Source organism: Cyanistes caeruleus, chromosome 3 (assembly GCF_971803275.1).
Source record: "Cyanistes caeruleus chromosome 3, bCyaCae1.hap1.1, whole genome shotgun sequence".
Classification (NCBI taxonomy): domain Eukaryota; kingdom Metazoa; phylum Chordata; class Aves; order Passeriformes; family Paridae; genus Cyanistes; species Cyanistes caeruleus.
Genome location: NC_141703.1, coordinates 34,699,835 through 34,715,905, shown reverse-complemented (window position 1 = coordinate 34,715,905; position 16,071 = coordinate 34,699,835). Strand labels below are relative to the sequence as shown.

General features: G+C 40.1%; 1 protein-coding gene and 1 long non-coding RNA gene across 6 annotated transcripts in view; one reads left to right on the top strand and one right to left on the bottom strand.

Moving 5' to 3' along the window:
- Positions 1–16,071, top strand: part of DHRSX (dehydrogenase/reductase X-linked) — a 161,590-nt gene that overhangs the window by 99,189 nt on the left and 46,330 nt on the right. For 2 of the 3 annotated variants that reach the window (XM_086880724.1, XM_086880726.1), the window contains exons 4-6: positions 1,894–1,995; positions 13,230–13,319; positions 15,373–15,580. In XM_086880724.1, coding sequence (XP_086736850.1) covers positions 1,894–1,995; positions 13,230–13,319; positions 15,373–15,580 — 400 coding nt within the window. The remainder of the gene's footprint in view (positions 1–1,893; positions 1,996–13,229; positions 13,320–15,372; positions 15,581–16,071) is intronic. The other variant, XM_086880725.1, reaches the window with a different exon arrangement.
- Positions 1–16,071, bottom strand: part of LOC111945675 (uncharacterized) — a 38,271-nt gene that overhangs the window by 21,784 nt on the left and 416 nt on the right. Inside the window, exons 2-5 of one of the 3 annotated variants that reach the window (XR_002871760.2) lie at positions 14,971–15,138; positions 9,812–10,816; positions 1,795–2,022; positions 1,318–1,444 (exon numbers count right to left, since the gene is read on the bottom strand). This is a non-coding gene — a long non-coding RNA (uncharacterized LOC111945675). Of the gene's footprint in view, positions 1–1,317; positions 1,445–1,794; positions 2,023–9,811; positions 10,817–14,970; positions 15,139–15,354; positions 16,062–16,071 lie in introns of those variants that run through there. The other 2 variants (XR_015284412.1, XR_015284411.1) reach the window with 2 other exon arrangements.

The window sequence follows — 16,071 nt, the reverse complement described above, 5'->3', positions numbered from 1 at the left end:
ATTTTTGAAGAACTGTATCTCTAATTTCCCCATCTTTCAAAGGCTGATTCTTTCATAAGAGGGGGGAACCCATGTGCAAGGAAGGCGATGGCTGTTCTTTCCTGTGGAGCAGGAGGAGGGTGGGCAGCAGGGAGGGGGGAAAACATGGTGAGCCTCTGAAACCCCAGTCCTTTGATGGGATGGCCAAAACCATCCTGGAGACTGAGCATCTGTGCAGAGCTTGGGAAATCTGGGAGCCCATTGAAACTAAACAGGACAGTAAGGGCTCACCCTGCAAGGACACAGTGATCAAGGGGAGATGTTTTGTACAGCCTTTGCCTTTCTCTCTGATGGACCTAGTCACAGAAGGTTACTCAGTATTGTTTGACTTTCTCAATTTGAAACACCATTTGCTCTTGCTTGTAAAATTCACACCATGGAGGAGGCTCAAGCAAATCCACCTCAGAGCCCTGGTATCTTTTCAGGGTGGAGTTGAGAACAGGTGGCTGATTTGGGCTCCCACAGTGACAAGTAGGAAACCAGAAGGGAGACTAATATTTGTGGTACAACATCCCATTTTCTTCCTTAAAACATAGCTAATGCTGAAACAAACCAAAAGCCAGACATGCAATATAAACTTTTTAAAAGGCTAAAACAGTTGGACGAGGTCATAGTTTTCTTTCTTTTTCACCTTTGCAGAGCTTGTAAAGAATTTGGACTGTTTGTGTGGGGACAGCTACTGCTGTTGGCAGGGCGCACTGCTTCTTCTCACTTCATAACTCTGATCAGAGCTTCATGCAAAGCAAGGCAATCGATGAGGCAGTGCTGTGAGAGCCCAGGGTGAAGGCTGAACAACTGCAGCAGAAGAATTTTAAGACCTGATGGGTTTAAAACTGCTGGGGGATTGAAATAATATTTTTTTTATTTTGACTAATTAATTTTGCAGCATTCTAGTGCAGGTCAATGGCTGAGTAATGCTTTGGACAAAAGGATGCTTGTTTGATATGCGTTTTCATGGAAATAAGGACATACTGGTATCAAATACATTTTGAGACACTGACACCCTGCTCCTTGAGCAATCTCATTGGTGAGGTCAGATTGCCAAGCCCCTGCCCCTGCCAGCCTGCCCTTTGACTGACATCAGCAGCATAGGCAGGATGCCACCCACAATATTCATGTGAGGTATGTTCCTCTCAAATCACACTGCCATTGCCAAAGCCAAGGGTCAACACAACTCTTACCCACATTTAAATGGCATTTTCGTGTCTGGTTGTTGCTCCCAGGTGACCTGGACACCAAATGTCCCTGAATGTCCACAGGAACCACATCATTACTTACAATGCTCTATTTCCTTTTAGTGATCAGCAGAGTTGCTGTGTTCAGGGTGTGCTGCTGCTCATCTCTCCCACTGGCAATAAAGCCTTGTTTTACAAACTATTCCAACCACAGGTACTCAGTAGATAGTCTGGGAAAAAAAAAAAGGGCAGCATATTTGCATCAGAAACACAGGGAAACCTTGCAGTGTCTGATGTGCCCTCTCCCCATTTGATTTCCAGCTGCCATGTCCTGATCATCTCAGTGCTGCAGCACTGTAGCTCCTCTTCCTGAATGGTAGCAGTAGTAAGAAAAATAGGGTAAAACCTGTGTGCTTCGTTTGATGCCCTCCTTCACCTCCTGACTGCCACTTTCCCCATATTCACTCTGGGAAGAATCAATATTTTAAGAATAGAAATGAAGGGAGGAAGGAGAAAGAAAGAACCTGAGACCAGCTTCACCCATCATTTTGAAAAGTCCATTTTCTTTTAAAAAATTTACTTTACTAGTGATGTTATCACAGGAGTCCTTGCTGATGTCTATGTGGTTTCATATCACTGTAATTGACTTTCTTTGTTTTTATTTCCTCTTCTCTTCCAGTGGAGTTTTTATACTGTGATTTGGCTTCCATGAAGTCTATACGGCAATTTGTGCAGCAGTTTAGAGCAAAGAATTGTCCACTCCATGTCCTGGTGAATAATGGTGAGTTCTGTTTTTTTCTTCACATATCTGCAGAGGAAGATGTGACAAATGGAGGTCTCGTCTATCACATCACATTTCAGATAGATTATCTGAACCATACAGCAGGTTACTGTAAGGCTGCATTAACTTTCTAGAGTTAAATTGCCTTTTTTTGAGAGATTGTCAGGTGAGCAGTCTGAACACTTCAGTGCCACACCTGCTCATGTTGTTGCAAGTCTGGTTCCTTTGCTGTGATTTTTTAGCTCTCCAGCACTAAAAATAATGCAATTATATAAGAATCTGAGCATCTCTAAGAAAAATAAGAAAGGAAAGAGAAGCTGTACTTTATGCTGGTAGAAAATCTATCTTTCCACTTCTATTTACTTTCTCTCCCCTTATGTTTTTCCCCATATAAAGACTTGTTTACTGCTGGTGGCTGAAGAGCTGGGATGGGAGTCTAATACACCTGAAATACAATCTGGCAAATTTTGCAGCAATCTCAGAGAAGTCAGTACATAGATCCAGTTGCTACTGGAAAGCTGTTCATAAAACTGCATCCTTAGTGGTCAGAGCACAAGTTAAAAAGACAATATTTATCTTGCATACAATTATCAAATAAATCTCATTATTCTTAAGGATTTTAGCCTTTGTTCTTCACATACTCGCAATCTAATTTTGTGTTATAGCCACAGTTTTGGAAACCAGCCTGTACTTCCAGAAACCATGCATGCTCTGCATGCACTGTCCTAAAGGGGAATTTTCACCAGTCTATTTAACTAGGGGAAAAACCTGCCAGCAACAATTTAGGCTTCTTTTAGAAGTTTGCTGCTTTTATACGCTGCTGTTTTTGTTTTCCCAACTATTTACATATGTTTTTATTAAGACATCCCAGAGAACATTTTTTGTTTTCCTGTGCACTCTTCAATCCTAGCGAGAGCAAACATGCTGTAAATAAAAGGGTTTGTTATAATCATGGATGCTGTAAAGAGCTCTCAGTAACACAAGTAAATACTGCAATAAAAATTCAAGGGTTTTTTATTTGCTGATTGATATGAAACATTTGTGAAATGTTCAGTTAAGAGTTCATTTTTCTTTGATTAGAGAAACAAGCCTACCATTATTATTTTAATTGTGCAATAATTAGAGGTGGGTATTTAAGCCTAGTCATATTTATAGTTAATTAGTGGATATTTAAGCCTAGTTACAAAATCTTTCCAGACTTACTTTTAAACATACAGAGTAAAAACTGTTACACAGATGGGAACAACACTATTTGAAAAAAAAGCATTTTATGTGAAAAGGGATTTTTAATTCTGTGTACCAATCAGGCATCCCCTGCCCTGCACTAGTTTTCAGCATGAGCAGAGCCAGCATTGTCAGCAGGGGCTTGGAGGACAGTTGGAAGAAAAATGATGAGGCTGAAGCAACTGGGAAGCCCTGTGGAATATAGGATTTTTTTCTACCCTAGCTGCTGCTGAATTGGGTTGGATGAAAATTAAATGTGTCTTCTTATCCAAGAAACAAAATTGTATGAAAATGGTTCTCTTAATGTTCCTAATATGTTACAAGACCAAAGAGTATAAGCCCAAAACTTCTTTTAAGAAAGGAGCTTGAGACTAAAATTTGCCTGATTCAGTCTATGTATTTGTGACTTGCTAGAAAACCATTTGATTTCACTCATACTTTTTCTACCAAATACAGTTGGCAAGAGAAATCTGTTGTTTGAGAAAAATCCTTTTAGAATCTACAATGAAATGAATGGTTCAAGTAATTTTTTGGCCTTAACAGAATCATGGTCAAAGTACAGGTAAAGAATCCCATAGAATTAGGTGAGTCTCTGGCCACTTCCAGGCAATGACTCGACTTCTAAATGCTCTTTCCTAACTTAATTTTTTTTATGTTCTTTTTTATTTGCTGTTGTAAATAATCTGTAGCATTTAGTTTTGTAACTAGTGAAATCCCACTTTCACTAGTAGCTTTTGTTCCATAGTAAAAGCCCAAATGTTTCCTCGCTACATAAGAGAAAAATGAACATACCTAATAGAGAAGAAATGGCCTGATGCAAAAACCACCAGTACTGAGAACAGTCAAGACAAGTGCTGACTGTCTTGGGTTATCTAGTTGGGCCATCTGGTTGACTTTTCTTTTTCCCTTTCCCTTCCTCTTTCTGCCTTACATATATATATATATATAAATATATTTCTGTATATATGTAGTCTCAAGGCACTGAGGAGGGTGATTCAATCCATCATGGACTGCAGAGCTGGAAACACTATTCTCTCAAAAGCCTCCAAAAGGCTCATCACAGTTGCCTTTCCCACAGGTTTTGAAAATCAGACTTTGTATGCATCCCAAGAGGTTCTGAATCAAACTATCACCAAGCTAGTAAAATTTTTTATTTCTGTCCTCATAGGACCAAGCATTTTATTACCAGGGCTGTACTCCTCTGTTACATTTAGTGTAAAAATGTAAGAACTGTTACACTGAAATTTTTGTACTACATACTAGAATTATGTAATTGCTTAAATCTAAATCTTTTAAATTGTTTGATATAATCTTGTGTATATATTAGTGAATTTTCCACATATTATCTCTTTGAATGTGTGTCCTGTATGTATGTGAAGGTATTCATTGAAGACTTGTGCAAACCTGTCAAAAAGCCAAATGTTTGAAGATAACTTGATAGAAGTTCCAGCATTCTACAAGAATGCAAGCTATGAAATTAACATTGAAATATTATTAAAGACAAGGGGTTTCATGTGAATTACTTTACTAAATAAACAATCAATACTACATTATTGACCTGTCTAACCTGAGATTGTTATGAAATTCAGCAGTTTTTAAGGTCAGTGGTGATTTTTTTGAAAAAATGTCTCTTTATCACTTCCTCTCTCTCTCTCTCCCTTATCTACCTCAAGGATTTAGTTGGAAATTAAATTAATACTAAAATCCTGAGTTTCAAAGTATTCTGCTAGAGCTAAACATCCAGGTCCCACAATAATCATGTGAAAGTTTAGATATACAGCTAAATGGAGATTACTGCACTAGTCACCTCCTCTTTTTGTTATAGCTTATTTTAGCATGTACATTTAACTTTCTAATTTCTAATTTAAAAGGAAAAATTTGGTTGAATGCACGAATTATTTCAGCTGACAAATAAGGGCCTGTTTTTCCATTACTATGCTTTTTGCATCAGTAATGTGCATGCTCAGCTCTTGGTTTTTAAAATAAACAAAACATATTAAAAATGCAAATAGAGTATTATATAAACTTTTTTTTTTAATATAATGTGTTAGTGTTAAAAGGACAAAAATGCTATGACATAGAAAACAAATTCATTTTCTGTAGAAAATAAGAAGTAAGCTAAATGGTTGAACAGAGCCACAAAAAGAGGGATGCAGTACAAACAGTGCAGAAAGCTTAATCTGACAGAAGGTCAGAAGAATGTGACTTCTAGTCTGCTAATTAGCAACTGGGTGCTAATTTTTAGTTTTGTTTTGGAAAGAACTGTGTCTTTGTACAGCTGAAAAGCATTTAGCAAATTACAGCATGTACACTAGTGTTAATTATTTAATACAGTCCTAAAAATGGCATTGCTGTTAAAATGCATTAGAAAGTCTGCTGTCTTCTTGTGGTTGAAAAAGGGACAGCTACTAAAACACTTTGTAGAATTCTATGACCAGTAGTTTCATGCCAGAGATGTTTTTTCTAGCCTTGAAGGCAGTAATTTTCTCTGTGTGCTAGAACTGTTTCTCAGCACTTTGTAGCTAATGCTTTTGCTTGTATGTTGTTTACAGAACTTAATGATCTTCAAACCAATAGAGCCAACACAAAAATCACAAGATATTTAGTGACACCAGAATTACTCTGGATGCCAAAAATGCACTGTCTAGCTCATTAACAATGAAATGCCAACTTAAGAGATTTCAGGCTATTATTAGCCTATTGCAGACAGTTTACAGTTATTATATTTCAAGTTGAAGCCTGTCTAAGCAAATTTAAAATCAATACTTCTGAACTGCTAGCTAATTCAGATGACCATATTTGGTACTTTGTGGATCATCTGAGAAATTATCAGTCTCTTGATAGAATGAATAAGTCTGTATAAGCTTACCTGTTCAGTTCCTAGAGCACATTAAAAGCTGTATCAGTAGCTGAATACATGAAATATATATATTTTCTGGTGCTACCTACACACAATCCAGATGTGCAGGTCAGTCATAATCCTTTGCCAGGAGTCCTTTGAATAGTCCCATGGATGCTGTCATGGTTGGTCATATATTAAATTATTCTTGTGTTTGAGTATTTGCAGGATCAGATCTTCAGAAGAGGAATGAAATTTGAGGGCTGGGAACAAGGGCATGTATCAAATGCAAACAATTCTATACATATTTACCTATTCACAGGTTATATTTATAAGTTGAATTCACTAATAGTTAAATAGTTTGAAATTATCACAGTGGGATCTTTGGAAAGATCCTGTCCCACTGGATTAAGTAAGAGCCAGCTCCTTTGCCCGTAGAAGCTTCAGGCTACACTGACTGTTCTGATGAAAAGGAAAGAAACCTCAGAGATGTGGAAATTCACTGCAGAAGAGCTTGAGGCAAAGTTTGTGAGGAGGGTTGTTGTTACTCCAGTGAAACTTGGATTTCGTTGAAATTAATGCTTCTCCTCCAGCCACACAGGAAAGCTGTGGTGAACTCAGGATATGATATCTCATTAAAGTTCTTCCAGTGTCTTGCTTACAACATCACGTTTATCCTTCCTCAAAGACAAATTAGAGGAATACCCAAGCAAAGCTGTGGTGGAAAAGATATAGAGGGACAGGGACAAAGAGAGAAGGGGATGAGCAGAAGAGCAAATAGCCTTTACCTGTAAGTCATGGATGATAAGTACTAGATATCATGGAAGAGCTGGGCCTCTGGGAGACGGTTTTACCTGGAAAAGTTAATTTGAGGTGGTGGAGAGACTGGTTTTCAATGGATCTTCCATGTATGGTAAGAAAAAAATGAAAGATTCATAAGGACCTTAACATGCAGTATTAATTTGTTCTAAAATTAGAAATCAGAAGAAACTCAGAGAGCCTTTTTTTTGGGTTTTTTTTTTTACAAAGTTCAGTGCATGACAGGTGCCATTTTCTCAGATTTTTCAGGAGAGATCACCTTTTAAGAGAGCTGACTGTGGGGAGTCTGTCTACTCACACACTGCTCTCCACAGGTATTAGGTGCCTTGGGTATTGGGAGTAACTTGTCTGGGCACACGTGTCAGAGCACCATGACACTGCTGACAGTATCCAGCCTGGCTCATTCAGAGCAAATGAGGGTTGTGCAATGCCAACATTTATCTGCCATATGAACTTTTAGCAGCAGTCGTCAGCTAGAGATTTCATTATACTTGGACAGCACTTTAGTCTGCCAGAATTTTATGTATCTTGCAAGAAGATGTCAGATTTCCTATAAAAGGTTTATTTTTTATTGGAAGAACTAATAAGTTAGAGGGGTAACCTTAGACTCTTCTGGCTTTCAAACTGTAAGGGTTTCATTCATGAAAATCCTGACTTTTGTTTGATATTATCTTTGTCTTTCTGATTATTTCCAAAGCTTTTTTCTCTGTCTGTAATATCAAACACTTTGTGAAAGGCGAAATATCTCTGGCTCCACATGTTGCAGGTTTTTGACCCATTTGCTTTTATGTCTTGAAAGTGAATGTTTTATCAGTAGAGGACAGTTACAAAATTCAGCCATTGATGGATTAGGAAACCCAACTGGTTCTACTTAAGTGTGTGGAACATTTGGCATTGGCTTTTCTGAAAGGCAGAAGTGAGCCATGTTTTATTTTTACTTAATCCTTTCATAGCTTTTAGGTAAAAGTATTTTTTATACAAATTGCAAACTGAAACGTTTTACTTCTGAGAGAATATCCTATTGAATTAGAAAGCTGTGACTGACTTTCTTATTTTCTGATTGTGAGTGGGCTGACTCACCATTGTGCCAACTCAAATAACCAAACAGTTACTGAGCATATTTTTAGGAGACAAAGGGTTTTTTTGAACCAGACCTAATTAGGAATGCTCTGATTTATTTTAGCGTAAAATCAGAACCTTGGTTATGGAATGTATTTACTTTTTTTAACTGACACATTTTCCAAGGATCTAGCTTGTGCTGTGCTCACGTGTAGTGGTGTGACATTGATTCAGAATATGAATCTGTTCTTACGGAGGTGTTACAGCTGGTTCAGTTTTGTTCTGTACCTACCAAGGTTTGGTTATTCTCACAGTCCTTGAATGTGGATTGTCTGCATTTTTTCCTTTTCTTCGCTTTAACCTACTGAGAAACTAAGAACTTGTTTTTTTTCTGGAAAGACACACCACTTTATCTTCTTTGGCAGAGCTAATACACTTCTCCCTTGTGAACATTATAGGTGGGTCTGGGAGCACCAGCAGTAGACATTACTCAGTTTTCAGTTCCTTTCCACTTAGCCAAACTGTTAGTGCTTGGGCTAAGAGTTTCTATGCCAAGTATTTGCCTTAGGCTGACTTTTTTTTCTTTATTTCATTTTCTAATGCCAGATCAAACAGTTTATCTGTTTCCAGCAACAATAAGACAAACATCTTAGGAGTTATTTTAATGTCAAAAATCATGGCAAGGTTTTTCATAAAGTCTGTGTTGTTATCACATAGTGTGGAACTGAATGCAGACAAGATCTTGCCTTTGTGTCAGTGGTGGTTGCATCTTTTGTGACACATGGAATATTCCCCTGTGCTTCAAGTCAGAAGCCTGCTAAGGACTGCACTTAAGAAGACAGCTTTCATGTGCTCCTCATGGAGTATTTTGCCTGTACCAAGAATATTCTGAGTCAAGCCTGAGCAGGTCTTTCTGTTCGAATCACAACCCTGAGCTGTGGTGGGAGGTGCTGCATACAGACAAATGCACCAGCACTGAGACTGGGCACCAGCATTCCATCTGCTCTTCGTGGTTGCCTCTGAGCTGGTGGAGATGGGCACCAGGTCTCACTTCAGACTCCTCCAGGCTCTCCACTGTCCACAGTGTTCCATGATCTCTGTGACAAGTTTCTGTCCCACAAAAAATGGGACAGAAGAGAAAAAACTCTTCAAAAGACTGTGAAGAGTTGATGGAATAAGACAGTTAGTTGGGAACTGTCAGGATGACAGAAACCTTGATTGCTAAACATTTGAATTTTCTGATTAAAAGGCTTTTACAGAGAATTAAACTATGAACATAGCATATATTCTTGTTAAATATCAGAAAATTAATAAGAGAGCAAATGCTGAGGTAGAGCTTGGGTGGGTAGTGAGGATGAAGAGAGTCATTAGGTATGTCTGAAATGTAGAAGATGTCTCAGTCAGTGGCTGGAAAGGCTTAGACACCGTGTAATTCACAAGGATTGAGGCCTTAACCTTGAGGACTCGAGTCTCTGTTGGGTACTATGTGATTGAAACTTTTCTCCATGAGGGCACTCTTGACTGATCTCTTACTTGCAAGTTTACTGATATTTAATAGAGATGAGAATTATTGCTCCTGGTGGAGGAGGGGTTTGAACCTCTCTTCTGCTTGATCACCCATTTCTCTGTAACTTGTACACAGAAAACTTGTAAGTTAGTCGCAGATGGTTGATACTGAAGTGGGGATGGAGAAGCTGGAAGGAGCCTCAGAGCCACAGATCATGGCTCCAGCAGGAAACAAGCCTCAGCAGAGAGGGGAGGGTGAGCCAGGTGTGTGACAGGCAAATGCCTGTAGGGTGCCGAGTGATGTGCGATTGAGACACAAAGGAGCTACCCACAACGGCTGGGTAAGAGAATTAGGGAGAAGGAACTTACCTTTTGCAGAGAAGCAGAGAGGTAGATGGAGCTGATATGCATGTCTGAGGCTGAACAGCCCCTCCTTCCTGAACACATGCAGTTCCTTGATAAGATCAGCATAGGATCACTGGACTGTGGGGGTAAGGGAGCAGGGGAGGCTGGGAAGCAGAGCACTGTCGTTGGTTCATCATGGCCATGCATTTTGCCCAGCACAGGGAGTTGAGGAAGCTGTCAGGAAAGGTAATCAGAAAAGGCAATGGGTGGTGCAGAGCGTCCTAGGAGAAGGGAGAAGGAGGTGAGAGCTCATGGGAACTTGTTCAGTGCTGGAGCAGAGGCTCAGGCAGACCCTTATGGAGAAGTTGTCCTGGGATGAGACAGGAGGGACCTAATCCTCTGGAGATGGTTCTTCTCCCCAACCAGGCTCAGTCCCTGTCCTTTATCAAACCTGTTTTACAGTGGCCAATACCTTCCAGGAAAGGTCCATGCACAGACATTGTTCCAGCACTGATGCCAGACAAACAGGTGTCTTTGCATCTCCCCAAGGGTCACATGCATAGGAGTGGTATCTATGTGTCATCCAGGTGTCATTGTCATGCCATGGGGTAAAAGTTCTTTGCTTTGCTTCATTTTCCTCCCATTTGGCTTTGGAAAATTGCATACACACATATAAAAAGCTCCAAATTATCTTAGGAAATGCAAGAGTCTAAGCTCCCTCTGGGAAGACAGGGAATGAGACAATAGCACTGGAAAGATGCACCAAGTTTAATTCGTGTTTTTGTGTTTTTCTTCTGAACTGTTAGGATTTTTATCTTTTCATTTCTCATACACTGTTAATCTGGCTTCTCTGTGTGGTCCTGTTGAGACTCAGAAGACTTTCCTGGGATACCAATAGACATGTGGCATACCTGCAGCACTGGGGTCTGGGTTAGGGATGTGGCTTAGTAAGCAGCTATGTCACAGCTTTTCCAGCAGTGCTGTAAATCCTCTGCTCTTCAGCACAGACCTGGCAGTAAGAAGCGGTACCTGTAAGAAGTAGTCATGTGGCACAGTTGTGCCTCCAGTAAGCAATGGGGGCAATTCTTACAATAAGGCATGACATGTTCTCATTACCCACTAGCCAGAAGAGACCTACAGGGCAGGTGTACTCTGGGATTGCACAGCCCAATTGAACAAGGTGGAACAAGCAATCTGGTATAGGCAGCCTTGCCAGGGCATGCTGCTGTATGGCTCTTCTGTTCAGGTGAGAAGTGGGCTATGCTATTTCACATGTAGTTACACCCAGAGGTGTTTTGTTGCAGGGGTGTGCAGAACAGAACAGTTTTGACATTCTGTGGAGTGGGTTGCCCCATGTGCCTGCACTTTTGGGATTGGAAATGATGCTAAAGGCATCAGCTAAAACAGTGCAAAGCCAGTACAGAGGAAGGGTTTTGTGCTTTAGAGGAAGTAACTGTCTCCTAATTTTTCCTCTTGGGAACATTTTTGGTACAATATGTATCTCTTTCTTGCAAATAACAAGAATTGGGTGAATGTGATTATAAAGGTTCACCTCCTGCAGTGAAAGTGTTACGTGTAAGTGTTTGTGGCTGACCTATTGATTTATCTCCCCAGCCTTTGGCTGTCTGGAGATAAAAGAACTTGTGTGAGGGGGATCTGCCTCCAAACTGTCTTCTGTGAGTCTGGCTGGGAAGGCAGTTTGTTCTGTATATGAAAAAGAGATTTTAAATTTTTATTTTGCAGTGAGTTTGAGTGAACTGACTTTAAAAACCACCAAGTAGCTCTCTGTAAATAAATCCAGATGAGTGAAATATTTGTGTTTTTACAGCTCTTAAAACACATTTTATAATGGAGATGAAGGATGTCTTTGCAGGGGGAGGTATGGGCATTAGAGCAATATTTGTCATCATCTGCAGTACGAGCAGGAATAGTGCAAATTCTCCTGCATAATTCCATAAAAAATGGGGTATGTCTAGCCTATAATATTTATAACTATCATAAAAATTTTTGTTATGCTGCATGCAGTGTCAGATCCATTTTGTTCTTTAAATTACATAAGATGGATCAGAAACCAAGAATTTCATTAAAACTTTTATAGAAAATTATCATAAATTCCTGCTTACAAAAACAGCCCTCTTGGAATGTATTCATTCTTTGAGTGAGAAATATGATCACTGGCTAGTCATAGAATTAAAAAAGAATATAATTTTTGTTATCCATTAAAGCTAATTAAAAATGTGCATAATTTGAACATATTACAATAAATGCAGAACTGCAGCACACTGGAATGTATTCCTATATCTATAAGAATAGTTGTTCAGCATAGTTTTGAAGAAAAAATATTTTCCTTATTCTAATTTATTTCTACCTCTGAACAATCACACATCCATGTTTTGTTTAGTCAGTTTTTTGTTCCCATACTATCTTTTGCCAGAACATTTCAGCAACAGCTAATCAATTACAAAGTAGAAGCTCATGTTCAGTTTAGTTATTCATTTTCTTATGCCATGATGTTATCAGTGATATTTTAAAACGGAATCTTCTGGAAACAATCCAGCTAAATCACAGGGAAAAACATATAAGAAGGTTATATCAGAACTGAGGTGTTTGGCATTAATGGTTTGTGTGCTGCCACTTCAAATTTCACATACACTCCGAAAAAATTATAAGGGTGACTATTGATAATTAAAATAAGAAAGATACTAAGTTGTTTGGATTGCATACAAGAAGAATAAACACAATCATTATCAGTTTACAATGAAAAGACAAGGAATTTGTTAACATTTCATTTTCAAGAAGTGTTGGATTAATTCAAGCAATTAAAAGTATAACCAGCTTTCATTTTTGAGTTAACATTTGGGACCTTTAGTAAAGCTGATGATGTTTCTGGATAAGAGAAAATAAATAGTATGCCACTGTGGTCTATAGTCAATAGTGCCTACTGAATGTTAGGTAGTTAATAATTTAAAAAAGGGAGCTTGCTACTACACTTACAAGGTTTTCCCTTTTGTTAAGGAAGGAGACAGGTTCAGTTGCCTGTTGGGTATTCCTCTGTATGCTCACTTTTAGTGAATTAAAAATGGCTTTTCCTCAAATAAGAGAAACTGCCCTCAAACTACAGGACATGATTATTTTGGCAGCCTTGATATGAACTATCTGAAAGATCAGAGCCTTTTAAAAAAATAAAAATAAAAAAGTCTTTCAAAGGTGTTTTGGCTTAACATTATTTGAGCAAGACAAAAAGGGAATTGTAGTAGCATCAGATGCAGGCAAAGGTGATTGTACCTCCTCAAGGACTTGACCAAAATTTATGTTCAGGGGATGCTCCTGAAGAATGAGCAAAAGAATATTGGGGAGTGTGTATTTTTACAGTTGTGCATTGTGTAAATGAAAATTCTTTCTATCTCCTGACCTGAGCTCAGATCTGTTTTTTTGCTTCCAGGATGTACAGCACAGATGGTGGAGACTAATTGGGGTGGAGGGCAAAGCCTCTATGTGCTCTTGAAATCCTGTGCCTCTCTGGAGGTCGAGGGTGAGGTTGCTGTGGCACAGGCATCCTCGGGGCTGATGTGAGCGGTGGCAGCCTCCCTGTGTTTGCCTGCTGGTCATGATGCAAAGCTGAACGGCTGCAGCAGCTGTCTAACACACTTCTCTCAGGACAAATTTCTCCATCCCTCCATCTGACTCAACCAACAGAAGTGTGTCCGTGCATGGAGGGGTCCTGTATTGAGCCCTGCAGCAATCCCAGCAGATGCAGAAGCAGCATTTGGCGTGCAGATCAGCCTTGCTGTGCCGGAGCTCTTTTATTTTGGCTGCCTTTGTTGGGCTTGTATTTTACTAGTGTTGCTGTAAACAGAACTCTGGCAAACTGCTTCCTTTCACCTTTTCCAAGTGTCAGAGCTTTGGAGGGCAGGATGGCTTCAGAGATATGCAAATAATTTCCTTGTACTAGCCCTGGTGCTCAGAGATGCAGCAATATTTCCATCTGCCCTCCAACAGCTCATGCTGAGTTCTGTCTGTGCTAAAACTTGCACTGTAGCAGGCTGAGACTTGGTCTGGGAGCTTGGGGTTTGTTCCATCCCTAAGCCATTCCCATCCTTTTCTTCTTCCCAGAAAAGAAGACTAAGTCACAGCTGGGCTTGTCTCACATTTGCATCTGTCCATAACCTTCATGCCAGTTCGCAGTCCCAGCCACTGTTACAGATTATATTATACACAGTTTACAGCAGTAAATGACATAGGGAGATGCTAATCAGAGCTTTTGTGGAGCCTCCTCATGTAATTTGTGTTGTGTTTCTTTTCACTGTACCACCAGTCAGCCTCGTTCGTGTTCGGTCTGAAGTACTCCATTTGCAGGCACGCTGTGTTGTACCCAAACCTTTTATCTTCTCTGTGGTCTTTTTGAGTTTCTTCCCCTCCCACTGCTTCTCAGGTGAATCCCTATGGGTGTTTGCCATACTAAAAGAGATCCCAAAAGTACCTGTCCTTTGGCCCAAGAGGCAGCAACAAAGCAGGACTGTCAGGTGGCAGGAACCCCCAAAGCAGTGATGTAGATGCACAGCATGTGCAATTTAAAATGGTCATTTAATGTGCAACAATCAGGTCAGGCTGACATCAGGGAATGGGATGTTAAAGGCTTTTTAGTGGGCACGTGAAGTAGTATGAGAATTAAGCTGACATGCTTTCATGTCTTGAGTGCAGAGGTGGCCTTTCTGCTGTATCATATTTGTGGGTGTTAGAGAGAAGCATCCTGTAACAGGATTCTCCATGAGTTACGTCCATCTACATTTAAATGACAAAGGTCATGTCCACTTGTACAGTAATTAAATTTTAATAAAATAAGAATAATTTATAGCATTCGAGTCTATGCTATAATTGAGCAGGGTAACTATCCCTCAGCCTCAATACATGATATAATTTATGCATGAGCTCAGAATTCTCTGTAAGATGCTGAAATCAACATTGCATGTTGAGGTTGAGGATACTTATTTTAGACACTGAGTTTGAAAATTGTGGTTTGTGGAAATTTATGCAAAAATATTGCCAAAATAAGCATTGAAAACCTAATTTCAATATGCAGCTGCTTGTAAGCATGGTAATTAAGATATATTGGGTAAATTTACTACATCTGTTCTCACCCACACCAGAGAGACAAAAGTTGCAGATTTCTGATGAGGACTCACCAAAGCTTTAAACTCCAGACAGGACCCAGGAGAAAGCTGTCTGGGGGAGCAGGTCTGCTGCTTAGCCTGGTCTTGTCTCCACTGCTCAGAGCTTTGATGGAGAGAATGTTGTTGGGATCGCCCAGCTCCCACTTCTTGAAAACAGTTTTCACAGATGAGCTCACAGTCCTGCAGGGAGGGAGAGAGACAGTCAATCAGCACGTTATCTGGATAAAGAAACCAGAGTGGGGGTTTAGATATTTCCTTGTCAGGAATCAATCAGTGTCGACTTTACATGCCCTCGCCAGTCACTCACTGCTCTAAATGCTGTGTTTACCCTCTGCAGGAGGAGATCTGTACTCTTTCTACCTTGCTGCTCCTCTGAAATAAATCAATGGGTTTTACCTCTACTTTTTCCTCTAGCTGGGGTGATGCTGGTCCCTGAAAGGAAGACGGAGGATGGGTTTGAGGAGCACTTCGGCTTGAACTACTTGGGACACTTCCTGTTGACTAACCTCCTCTTGGACACGCTGAAGCAATCAGGAACGCACAGCCACAACGCTAGGATCATCACTGTCTCATCAGCCACCCATTATGTAGGCAAATTGCACCTGAACGACTTACAAAGCAGGTACCGGTCCCTTTTTGGTACTCACTGATCTGTAGTAATCGTGTGCAGATTAAACTACAAGAGAATTGCTACTGACTACTGAATGAGCTGGGGTTTTGTTGCCTTTTTTTTTTTTTTTTTTTTTAAATATAACTTACGGTGCTTCTCAAGCACTTGCTTTATATATTTAATATTTGATCAAAGCTTGCAGCCTTGAGCCAAAGGTACAGGTAATTTATACATTCTTAACGGCGTCTTTTATTCTGGACTTTGAAAACCTGACTTTGCCTTCTGACTTATACTGCGGTGATGCTTGTGGTGCATGCAGGGCCTGGACTCGCCACTACCTAACCCGGGAGAGGCTCCATAGCCGGGGTGTTCGGCAATGGCTCGGATGGGAGCTAATAGACATGATCCCCATGAGGGTGAATGCAGAGGCCCCGCTGCTGCCCTCAGACGAGCTCAGCCAGCCGCCCGTGGCTGCTGGCAGCACAGCGAGGCTGGCTGGGCTC